Consider the following 12,499-nt stretch of genomic DNA (forward strand, 5'->3'; position numbering starts at 1 on the left):
GACCCTTCACAATACCAGAGGCTGCCTGCCTGTTGGGTAGAGGTGCAAACTTTCCCTACTCTGCCCAGCACAGCACGGCAACTGTGTCTCTGCTATAGGAAACTTCACACCAGTGAAAAGATCTGGCACTCAAGACCTGCCGTTCAGATTATTTTGTCCCACAGGGTGTTCCCTTGATGTGATGTTCTTCCCCTTTCTTTAGGAATAGGACTTCCTGAGACCAGACTACAGTGCTCTTCTGGGTCTAGCTCCTCAGGGGGCCTACCAGACTCTGGGCTGGTGCTGGGGAATGTCTGCAAGGGATCCAGTGATGTGACCTGTCTTTAAGACTCCCAGCAGTTGGCCGGGCGCGGTGGCTCACGCCTGTAATCCCAGCACTTTGGGAGGCCGAGGCGGGCGGATCACAAGGTCAGGAGATCGAGACCATCCTGGCTAACACAGTGAAACCCCGTCTCTACTAAAAATACAAAAAATTAGCCGGGCGCGGTTGTGGGCGCCTGTAGTCCCAGCTACTCGGGAGGCTGAGGCAGGAGAATGGCGTGAACCCGGGAGGCGGAGCTTGCAGTGAGCCGAGATCACGCCACTGCACTCCAGCCTGGGCGACAGAGCGAGACTCCGTCTCAAAAAAAAAAAAAAAAGACTCCCAGCAGTGAACACCAGCACCACCTCTGATAGACGTGGAAGGGGAGTGATGTAAACTCTGCAAGATTCGAAAGGCTTAGCGTGCTGACTTTCTCAAATGCTGGTTATAATTATAGTGATGTTATCACGTGGACGGATGCAGGACTTCTGGTTAGCCAGGGTGTTGTAAGCAATGGTGATAGCTGAGAATATGCAGCCGTTTTCTCCTTCCTGGGTGCAGTACTATTCTGCCTAGAGGTGAGTTTTTTGCCTGTCTCACAGAGTAGGCTGCAGCTGCCACTTCTTTCAAAAGTTTTGTGGATTCTTTCAGTTTTCCTGTTCAGTTCCTGCATTCATTCCTGGAGAAAAAAAATTTATAGTGTGAATCTCTACACACTACTCTGTCCTTCCAAGTGGGAGAGACATGCGAACGCTACCTCCAATCTGTTTGTCTTGGGGGGAAAAGAAGCAATTTGGTTTAAAAAACAAAACAAAAAGAAATGGATTTGCTGGCTTTAGCAACCCAGAGGTCATTGGGAACCTTGGCGAAAGCTATTTCAGTGGAGCAGTAGGAAGGAAGCCAGTTGCAGTGTCTTTGTTGAGCAGCAGAGGGGAGGTAAGGAAGTGGAAAGAGCAGCTGTGGTAGCCGAAGGGTGCTAGCACAGAGGGAGCATGATAAAGCCATAAGTAAGGTGTGGTGGAAGGAAAAGAGCCAGGACAGAGGGCAGAGAAAGAGGATCCTCAAGGACTGGAGAGGCAGTGGGGCCCACAGAGGTGTGGGGATTCAACAGAAACAGAAGGAGGGACGTTTCTCACTCTGGCCCTGGAAAGAAGGAAGAAACTGCGTGTAAGTTCAGACACATCCATTGGCGGGGGGGTTGGGATGCCCGCATCTTCCTTGTTAAAAAAGGAAGTGCAGGTTCAAAACATTTAGAGACAGAAGGTGGGTAGGCAAATCTCCACCTTCAGACTGGTAGGCTCCTCCAGAAGCCATCAGACAGGAAGATGTGAAAATCCCCAGCACTCATCCCAGAATCACTAAGTGGCACCTCTCCTGGGCCAAAGTCCCAGGACAGACCTCATTGTTCCTCTGTGGGAACACCTCCCCAGGAGGGCCTCTTGGATTTCCCCCTTGCAACCCAGGTCAGAAGTTTCATTGTCAAAGCTGTCTCTTTTTTTTTTTTTTTTTTTTTCTTTTCCTGTCTAACAGCTCTGACTACCATCCAACCTTGAGGCACAGTGAAGACATCGGTGGCCACTCCAATAACAGCAGGTAGGTGACTTGTTCAGTCTGAGATGCTGGGGACATATTTCTAATGGAAGAGATCTAGAAACTTCAGCCTCCTCTGAGGACCTGAGAACTAGGGTGATGAAGTGTAGAAACTTAGAGCTAAAGACAACTAAGTCTTCACCTAGACAGCGCTGCACAAAAGAATTTTCTGCAATAATAGAAATGTCCTAGATCTGCCCTGCCCTATATGGTAGCCACTAGTCACACGTGGCTACGGAGCACTTGAAGTGTGACTAGTGTGACTGAGGATCTCAATTTTTATTTTATTTTATTTTATTTTTTCTTTTTTGAGACAGGGTCTCACTCCAATGCCCAGGCTGGAGTGCTGTGGCATGATCTTGGCTCATTGCAACCTTGACCTACAGGTCTCAGGTGATTCTCCCGCCTCAGCCTCCCAAGTAGCTGCAGCTACAGGCACGTGCCGCTACACGCAGCTAATTTTTGGGGGGTTTTTTGGGGTTTTGTTTGTTTGTTTGTTTTTTGTAAAGACAGGGTTTCGCCGTGTTGCCCAGGATGGTCTCAAACTCCTGGGCTCAAGCAATTCGCCCACCTCGGCCTCCCAAAGTGCTGGGATTACAGGCATGGGCCACCTTGCCTGGCCTTTATTTTATTAATTTTAATGTAAATAGCTACACATGGCTAGTAGCTATCATGCTGGACAGAATAGACTTGAAAGAAGCTCCCATTTTCCAAAGGCACACACCAAGGCCCAGAAAGAATGACTTCTACAAGCAGGATTAGAAGCCAGGTTTTTGTTTTGTTTTTGTTTGAGACAGGGTTTCGCTCTGTCACCCAGGCTGGAATGCAATGGCACAATCTCGGCTCACTTCAACCTCTGCCTTCCTATTTCAAGCAATTCTTATGCCTCAGCCTCTGGAGTAGCTGGGATTACAGGCATGTGCGACCACGCCTGGCTAATTTTTGCATTTTTAGTGGAGGCGGGGTTTCACCATGTTGGCCAGGCTGGTCTCTAACTCCTGGCCTTGAGTGATCCACCCGCCTCAGCCTTTCAAAGCACTGGAATTACAGGCATGAGCCACCTCACCAGAAGCCAGTTTTTTAATTCACTCTACCCTACATATAACAGCAGTGATCTCCATGGAAATGAAATTGACCTAAGGAGTATGAAGGAGGCTGACTGGGAAACATCAAATCTGGGCTCCCCTCTCTACATCCTTCGTATCTGGCTTTCTGGGACACAAGGAGGTACCTAATGGGGCTCAGAAACTTTAGGCTGGGATCCTGCTCCTTATTACAGTGAACAGGAGATAGCATTTGAGAGTAGATTTTTAGAGGTTTTTTAAACTGAAAGCCTAATTCAGCTGTGTCACTCTAGGTAAGTTGCTTAACCTCTCAGAGTCTTCATTTCCTCATCCAGAAAGTGCCTGCTTCATGAGGTTGTCCTGAGGATTAATTGATATAAATTCTAGAAAGCACTTTGCCCAGAAGCTAGAACCTGGTAGACATTCAACATTACAGCTAATATGGCAATTAATATCCAGGGCAAAGCAAATTAGATGTCATCAAAGTCAGCCTTGAAAGCACACCCACTGCCCACTGCTTTCCCTTGATTGGGGATGTAGTGAGAGAGGCAGCATGTTATCAGTGAATAAACTATTCCAGTAATAATGATCACAATAATAAAGGTTAACATTGTACTTTATGTATGTCTTACATGATTTACAAGCAATCCCTCATTTCATCCTCACCACAACTCCATAAGTTGGAGTCTGTATTGGCCCCATTTTACAGATGAGTAAACTGAGACTCAGATGGGAAAAGTCAGTAGCTCAGAATTGCTCAGCTAGCTCTGGTCTCATCTGCCTCTCTCCATATGTAATAAGCCTCTATCTGGTTTTAGCGTCAGCTGGCCAGGTGGCATTGCATTCTTCCCCAGCTTGGGAAAGAGAGGTGACGAAGACTAAGAAACATTTGCTAAACAGTTAGACTCAAACATTCTTTCTTTGGGGTAGGTAGGCAGTTTAAGTGCATCTGCCACAGGCATTGAGTGCCCTCTGGGCCCTGGGATGCATGGAGCAAGAGATAGGGTAAAGAGTAATGGAGAGGATTGAGGTGTTGTTCACTGGGGTGGGCACTTGGGAGGGAGCAGAATTAGTGTTCATAGCTCTCCCTGGATTAATTCATTCATTTGTAATCAATAGCAAATTGATAAAATACATTATTAGGGTCACTCAACACTGTTTTTAAAAATATATTTGGACTTGGGTGGAATCTTCACTTTTACCAAAAGGCTTTCTTTCCAAATTAGAGGGTCTTGGCTCCAAGGGTGGTAGCTGCTACAGAGTTGGGGTCCTCAGACCCAATGCCAAGTGTATGAACCAAGAAAGAATATCAATACCCAGAGATGCACCTGTGGTCAGAGCAGATGGTTGGGGAGTGAGGGGAAAGAAGAGAGGCAGGAGTGGAGCCGAAAAGTAGAGGCATCAGGTCCAGGGAGGAACACCACCAGACTCACCAGAAGCTTTAGTCCATCTCTGTCGTTTTAATGCACTGCTCCCCTTTGACATGTGAAAGACATTCAAGAGCTATAGTACTGTCGATGGTACGACGGGGAAGCCTGAGGCAGCTGGAGTGCCAGGAGACTCAGACAAGGTAGCTGAAGGAGCCAGGGGCTCTGAGATACAGCAAAGATGAAAGAAATCCATGCGATCCTGGGCAAGCCATTTCCTTTGTCTGGGCTTGTTTCCCCATCTGTAAAATGAAAAGACTAGCTAGAAAACCCCTCAGGTCCCTTCCCAATATAAACTCTACGAGTCCGTGAAATGACTATGGATCCAGGAGCTGACCTGGGAACTAATTATTCAAAGTTATCAGAATCACCCGCACCCTCAGGAGCTCCACCCCTGCACTGCATTGAGCAATCAATCCACCACTCACTTCCTCCACTGTGTTCTCACCACCACCTCCCTTTCATAGGTTGCAGCTGCCCTCCTGGAGGTGTCCTACAGATGAAAAGCCCAGCATCCTGGTAAGTCTTGGAACACCCACCCTTCCCAACAGCTAGAATGTTTCTGTTCTTTGTTTCCCTTGATACCCAGCCTACATTTATCCCAAGCATCTCTCCCCACCCTTGGTGGGCCCCTCACCCTCACCCCTTGGCCTCTTCATTTTCTCCCTTTGGGGACCCGATCCCCAAAGGGAGAACTTCTGTTCCTCCTCCCTCACAACCCTCTCCAACCGCTCAGGACCACTTGATGCCCACGCTCTTCCCTTGGCCTAGTGGCCTTCCAAGACTCAACCAGCCCTCCTGGCCTGGGCTAGGACTGGGTCTGAGGATGGGCCGAACACTGTTCACTTCCCACTTCCCTACACTAAATGCAAATATTTGTGGATTATATTTATAGAGAGAAAGAATACTGAAACTGTACTAAAATGACTGTTTTGTTGTTAAAAAGATTGCCTTAAATGTTTGAGATCTTGTAAATGTCTCTCATTCTATAGCATTTTCATGTAATAAATTAGAATTCATGCCATCATCTATGGAGTTTCCAAACTACCATGAGTCGCTAAGGGGCTGGCATTTTCCCTAAGTCAAGAAAGCCCCCTTTTTATCCTGGAAAATATGACTGGGTGGCCAGCCAGACCCAGCCATTTCAAGGGTGTTTGGTTTATCATCCCTGCCAGAGCTGTTTCTTTCATTCTGGGCCTAAGAAATGGCAAAAGAAAACAATGCATAAAACATCAAAGAATGTGAGTGGACCATACACAGGTTGATTTAATTATATCTCAAGAACTTAACTTACAAATATGTTTAATAGATGAGGTGCACTTTTTTTAAGAAGAAGGGCTATAGACTGCAAATAATACAAGTGGAGCCCTTTACACCTCACTGGAACAGTGGTTTCACCACTTCTCCACCCTGTTATCGCAGGCTGGTTACTGAGCCTCCCTGTTAGGTCAGCTGAACCTCCTTGTGTCTCAGTCTTCTAGAAACAGGACCTAATTGTATCTATTTGTAATGAGCCATGGAGATCATGTACCTGTGAGGCACAAAGCAGACCTCAGATGTGTCGTCTCCTTCCCTTAGTTTGTCCCTCTGTCTGCCAAGTCATCCTCTGTAGAGACTGGTAAACTAAAAAACAACACCAACAGCGAACACCCCTCTCCCTACCCTAGGAGCTGAAGGTCATTGGCCTGACCTGGTTCTCCTTGCTGAATTCTCTACCTTCTGTCCTGACTTACATGCTCTCCCTCTGGAACCTGCAGTTGACCCATAATGCCTGGGAGCATGGGCTCACCCATATACGTCCAGCCCACCGTCAGCACAGCTGAGCACTGGATTATCCACAATGAGGATTTACCTGTGAAACATGCTCTGCCACTGCTGCCTGTGCCGACACGACAGTTTCTGCAGCAGCCCCAGTCCTGGCTTCTCACAGCCAATACTCATACATACAAGGCCCTGCTCTCTAAGAACACAAGCTCTCTGCACCCAATATGCCCTGCATCTGCTCTCAAAGAAGGGTCTTCTCTTGGGTCATCTGTTCCCTTAAGAGCATCTGTAATCATCTGCTCTCAGAAGTGATCCACCCTTGACCTCGTGACTTCATTGGACATACCCTGGACCTCTGAGCAAACTTGCTCTCAACCATGGGACTGTGGTGCTGGTGACTTCTTTCAGGTCTTGCTGACTATACTGGTCCAGCAAGCTGTATTACCAGCCCTCTCAATACCTCCCCAGCCTTCCGGCCAGGCAGGGCCTCACCATCATCACCACGTCTCTCTAGGTTCATCAACTGATTGAATCTTCTCTATCAGTTGCCTTGGTATGCTGGGAAGGCAATGTATCTGGCCCCTAACTCTCAAAAGAGAAAGTAAAAACTTGTCAGGAAGGTGATGGCTAAGAATTCCGTCACTCTTGGGGGAAAAAGGGCGTTATTTTCCCAGTTTTGCTTAATCTTCTTCCGCTTTCTTCTTTGCTACATATGATTGACAACAACAGAGACTTCCTTTCTGCTAAAGAGAAATCCTCCCTAGGACTTTTGTTGTTATTGTTGTAATATTTGTATTTGCTTTGCAAGGCTGTGCACCCTTTGATTAATCTTTTTGTTTTTAATTGAGACATAAGTCACATACCACAAAAGTCACCCATTTAAAGTTTTTAGCATATTCTACAACCATTGCCACTAATTCCAGAACACTTTTATCACTCAAAAGAAAAACTCTGTAGTCATTAACATTCCTCTCCCAACTCCCCTTGCCCCTGGAAACCACCAATCTACTTTCTGTCTCTACCAATTCTACCCATTTGCCTATTTTGGTCATTTCACATATATGGAATCACACAATAGGAAAACTTTTGTGTCTGCCTTTTTTCACCTAGACGAACATTTTCAAAGTTCATCCATGCTGTATTGTGTATCAGTACCTCATTCCTTCTCATGGCTGAATAATATTCCATTGTATATAATACAGTCATAGGTTGCTTAACAATGCAGATGCATTCTGAGAACTATGTCATGTGAACATCGTAGAGTATATGATGTTATAGCCTACTACACACATGGGCTATACGGTAAAGCCTACTGCTCCTAGGCTACAAACCTATACAGCACGTTACTGTGCTAAATACTATAGGTAATTATAACACAATGGTAAGTATTTGTATATCTAAACATAGGAAAAGAACACTAAAAATACAATATTATAATCTTATGGGACCACTGTGGTATTTGTGATGTGTCATTGACCAAAAAGTCTTCCAGTTGCTCATGACTTTTCCTCAATTTGTCTGTCCATTCATCAGTTGATGGATATTTGGTTTGTTTCCACTTTTTGAGCTTAATGATGACCGCTGCTATGAACATTAGCTTTCAATTCTCTTGGGTACATACCTAGGATGGGGTTTGCTGGTTCATGTGGTAACTCTATGTTTAACTTTTTTGAGCAACTGCTAAACTGTTTTCCAAAGCAGCTGCACCATCTTACATTCCCACCTGCAATATGGGAGAGTTCTGACTTTTCCACTTCCTCACCCACATTGTTCTTGGGCGTCTTTTTCTGAGTGTGCCCAGCCTGGTGAGTGTGAAGTGGGTCCTGGGACCTTTAACTTCCTGGTTTTTCTCTGACACTGGGTTCCATTTGGAGGTAGGTTATGGACTTGGACATGGTTGGTGGTAGGATAGTCATCCCTTACTCTAAGGCAATGGCCGGAGGGTGATCTGTTTTTTGGTTCAAAAAGAAGCTAATTAGGGAGCTGGATTGCTTTAGTTGACTTCTTCTTTGAGAAACTGGGATTTTTTTTTTTTTTTTTTTTTTTGGAGGCAGAGTCTTACTCTGTTGCCCAGGCTGGAGTGCAGTGATGTGATTTCGGCTCACTGCAACCTCCACCTCCTGGGTTCAAGTGATTCTTGTGCCTCAGCCTCCCAAGTAGTTGGGATTACAGGCACGCATCACCATACCTGGCTAATTTTTGTAATTTTAGTGGAGACAGCGTTTTACCATGTTAGCCAGGCTGGTCTCGAACTCCTGACCTCAAGTGATCCTGCCACCTTGGCTTCCCAAAGTGCTGGGATTGCAGGTGTGAGCCACCACGCCCAGTCAAGATCATATTTTTGAATAGCTGCAGCCCACCCTCCACACCCAGGCTTCCCCAAAGCAGGATCTGTGCTGTCCTTGTGGCAAGGGCAGAGCCCGGGGAGTTAGACTAAATCTGAGAGGAACAGGGGAGTCAGGACTGGATGGAGACAAACACATGCAGGACAGGAAGAGTCCCCAACAGGGCTGGAGAGCCACCAAGCAAGGGTAGTGCAACCCCTGTCTTCTCTGCTTCCTGCTGTCCCTCTCTCTTATTGGGGAGCAGACTGGCTGTGTCTGCTCATCCTGCATGGTGGCCATGGCTGCCCAGAGCTCCCTGAATAACCTGTTACATTTCCACCCACAGGCAGCCCGCTTGCTTATTATTATTATTATTTTTTTTTTTTTTTTTTTTTTTTTTTTTTTTTTTTTTTTTGAGACGGAGTCTCGCTCTGTCACCCACGCTGGAGTGCAGTGGCCGGATCTCAGCTCACTGCAAGCTCCGCCTCCCGGGTTCACGCCATTCTCCTGCCTCAGCCTCCCGAGTAGCCGGGACTACAGGCGCCTGCACCTCGCCCGGCTAAGTTTTTGTATTTTTAGTAGAGACGGGGTTTCACTGTGTTAGCCAGGATGGTCTCGATCTCCTGACCTCGTGATCCGCCCGTCTCGGCCTCCCAAAGTGCTGGGATTACAGGCTTGAGCCACCGCGCCCGGCCTATTATTTTTAATATACTTTTCCAAACTACACACACATTCCCAAAGCAGGCCTCCTTCTACCCAAAGGAGAAACGCTGGACCTTACTAATTAACTGAAGATTCTGCTAGCTCAAGCCTTCCAAAACTCCATGCCACAATTGTTCAAACCATTTTCCAGAGTACCTCTTTTAAAATAACTTTTAGAAAATTGAACAAAGGGATTCATGCCTCAGTTTTATAGTCAAACCATGATCTTTTCTGAGGGTACAGCCCATTTGGAGTGCCTGCTTAATCCCCTGATTAAAAACTGAATGGGGCTGAATGCAGTGGCTCATGCCTTTATTCCCAGCACTTTGGGAGACAGAGGAAGCAGAATTACTTGAGGTCAGGAGTTTAAGACCATCCTGAGCAACATAACAAGACCCCATCTCTAAAAAAAAAAAAAAAAAAAAAGAACTGAGTGGCATCTCACATTTCTGAACATGAAACCCAGCCTTGATAGCCAAAGATGCTCACCACTGCAGGATCCAGGCAGTATTGAGTGTTCTGTGGGGATTATCCAAAGAGAACTTTCTTTTTTTTTTGGGGGGAGGGGGTTATATATTTTATAATTTTTTTATTTTATTTGTTTTTATTACACTTTAAGTTCTAGGGTACACGTGTACAATGTGCAGGTTTGTTACATATGTATACCTGTGCCATGTCTGCTATAAAGATACATGCACACATATGTTTATTGTGGCACTATTCACAATAGCAAAGACTTGGAAGCAACCCAAATGTCCATCAATGACAGACTGGATTAAGAAAATGTGGCACATATACACCATGGAATACTATGCAGCCATAAAAAAGGATGAGTTCATGTCCTTTGTAGGGACATGGATGCAGCTGGGAACCATCATACTCAGCAAACTATCGCAAGAACAGAAAACCAAACACTGCGTGTTTTCACTCATAGATGGGAATTGAACAATGAGAACCCTTGAGACACAGGAAGGGGAACATCACACACCAGGGCCTGTCCAAAGAGAACTTTCTGCAAAGTTTTAGGTGATGGCGATGCTAAAAGAAATGCTAAGAATTTCTTTCTTATATTAAAGAGAACTATGGTCCTTTCATAAAATGTACCATTTTTCACCAAATTTATCTCATAACCTAAGAGCTACTGCTTACAAATTTGTAGGGAAAAATTACTTCAATGTAATACTCAAGCCAACACAAAGAATCCTATCCCAGTTTCTTGGGTGGATGTGCAAGAATCTGGGGAATTTATTGTGCAGTAACCTTCGTCTCTCTTCTATAGGTCAGGATTTAAGTTTACCTCAAAAACAGAAGATATTAACATGCAGAGTTTCAACTTTGAAGATTTCTGGGAAAATGAAGATTTTAGTAATTACAGTTACAGCTCTGACCTGCCCCCTTCTCTACCAGATGTCGCCCCATGTCGACCAGAATCCCTGGAAATCAACAAGTATTTTGTGGTCATTATCTATGCCCTGGTATTCCTGCTGAGCTTGCTGGGAAACTCCCTCGTGATGCTGGTCATCTTACACAGCAGGGTCGGCCGCTCCATCACTGATGTCTACCTACTGAACCTGGCCATGGCCGACCTACTGTTTGCCCTGACCTTGCCCATCTGGGCTGCTGCCAAGGTGAATGGCTGGATTTTTGGCACATTCCTGTGCAAGGTGGTCTCACTCCTGAAGGAAGTCAACTTCTACAGTGGCATCCTGCTACTGGCCTGCATCAGTGTGGACCGTTACCTGGCCATTGTCCATGCCACACGCACACTGACCCAGAAGCGCTACTTGGTCAAGTTCGTATGTCTCAGCATCTGGAGTCTATCCTTGCTCCTGGCCCTGCCTGTCTTACTTTTCCGAAGGACTGTCTACCTGACCTATATTAGCCCAGTCTGCTATGAGGACATGGGCAACAATACAGCAAAATGGCGGATGGTGTTGCGGATCCTGCCCCAGACCTTTGGCTTCATCTTGCCGCTGCTGATCATGCTGTTCTGCTATGGATTCACCCTGCGCACGCTGTTTAAGGCCCACATGGGGCAGAAGCACCGGGCCATGCGGGTCATCTTTGCTGTCGTCCTCATCTTCCTACTCTGCTGGCTGCCTTACCACCTGGTCCTGCTGGCAGACACCCTCATGAGGACCCGGTTGATCAACGAGACCTGTCAGCGCCGCAACAACATCGACCAGGCCCTGGATGCCACCGAGATTCTGGGCATCCTTCACAGCTGCCTCAACCCCCTCATCTACGCCTTCATTGGCCAGAAGTTTCGCCATGGACTCCTCAAGATTCTAGCCACACATGGCTTGATCAGCAAGGACTCCCTGCCCAAAGACAGCAGGCCTTCCTTTGTTGGCTCTTCTTCAGGGCACACTTCCACTACTCTCTGAGACGTCCTGCCTAAGTGCAGCCCTGTGGGGTTCCTCCCTTCTCTTCACAGTCACATTCCAAGCCTCATGTCCACTGGTTCTTCTTGGTCTCAGTGTCTGTGCAGCCCCCATTGTGGTCACAGGAAGCAGAGGAGGCCACGTTCTTACTAGTTTCTCTTGCATGGTTTAAAAAGCCTGCCCTGGTGCCTCACCCCTTGCCATAATTACTACGTCACTTGCTGGAGCTCTGTGCATCCCGTCCCTGAGCCCGTGGCACTCTGTGTTCTAAGAAGTGAAAATCTACCCTCCAGTGAGACAGCTCTGCGTACTCATTAGGATGGCTAGTATCAGAAGAAAGAAAATCAAGCTGGGCGCTGTGGCTCAGGCCTGTAATCCCAGCAATTTGGGAGGCTGAGTCGGGCAGATCACTTGAGGTCAGGGGTTCGAGGCCAGCCTGGCCAACACAGTGAAACCCTGTCTCTACTAAAAATACAAAAATAAAAAAATTAGCCGGGCATGGTGACAAGTACCTGTAATCACAGCTACTTGGGAGGCTGAGGTGGGAGGATCGCTTGAACCCGGGAGGCAGAGGTTGCAGTGAGCTGAGATCGTGCCCATGCACTCCAGCCTGAGTGACAGAGTGAACTCTATCTCAGTCCATGAAGATGTAGAGGAGAAACTGGGACTCTTGAGCATTGAGGGCAGGAATGTAAAATGGTGTGGCCACTGCGGAAGACAGTATGGCAGCTTTCCTCAAAACATCAGACATAGAATTATCACATGATCCCGCAATTCCACTTCTAGGAATTGACCCACAAGAAGTGAAAGCAGGGACTTGAACCCATATTGTCCACCAATGTTCATAGCAGCTTATTAGCTTATCCACAAGACCCAAAAGGCAAAAACAACCCAAATGTTCATGCATGAATGAATGAATGAATGAATGGCTGAACAAAATGTG

The 12,499-nt window shown here is 46.6% G+C and overlaps 1 protein-coding gene across 4 annotated transcripts; it reads left to right on the forward strand.

Moving 5' to 3' along the window:
- Positions 1-799: 799 nt before the first annotated feature.
- LOC102139639 (C-X-C chemokine receptor type 2) lies at positions 800-11,900 on the forward strand. Of its 4 annotated transcripts, none has more exons than XM_065526065.2 (4): positions 800-879; positions 1,832-1,894; positions 4,850-4,901; positions 10,452-11,900. In XM_065526065.2, the coding sequence occupies exons 3-4, from the start codon at positions 4,882-4,884 to the stop codon at positions 11,557-11,559; spliced, it is 1,128 nt and encodes a 375-aa protein (XP_065382137.1). In that variant the 5' UTR covers positions 800-879; positions 1,832-1,894; positions 4,850-4,881; the 3' UTR covers positions 11,560-11,900. The 4 variants fall into 4 exon arrangements, with proteins under 4 accessions (XP_065382137.1, XP_005574300.3, XP_015288249.3 ...); XM_005574243.5 differs by lacking the exon at positions 800-879 and adding an exon at positions 1,204-1,468; XM_015432763.4 differs by lacking the exon at positions 800-879 and having other exon boundaries at positions 1,554-1,894.
- The last annotated feature ends 599 nt before the right edge of the window (positions 11,901-12,499 follow it).

This window comes from Macaca fascicularis, chromosome 12 (assembly GCF_037993035.2).
Source record: "Macaca fascicularis isolate 582-1 chromosome 12, T2T-MFA8v1.1".
NCBI classification, from domain to species: Eukaryota; Metazoa; Chordata; class Mammalia; order Primates; family Cercopithecidae; genus Macaca; species Macaca fascicularis.

Bases quoted from the DNA above. Each gene is read 5' to 3' on its own strand.
- LOC102139639 (XM_065526065.2), top strand. From the start codon at position 4,882: ATGAAAAGCCCAGCATCCTG. The intron at 4,902-10,451 runs GTAAGTCTTGGA...TCTCTTCTATAG, and splicing joins ATGAAAAGCCCAGCATCCTG to GTCAGGATTTAAGTTTACCT.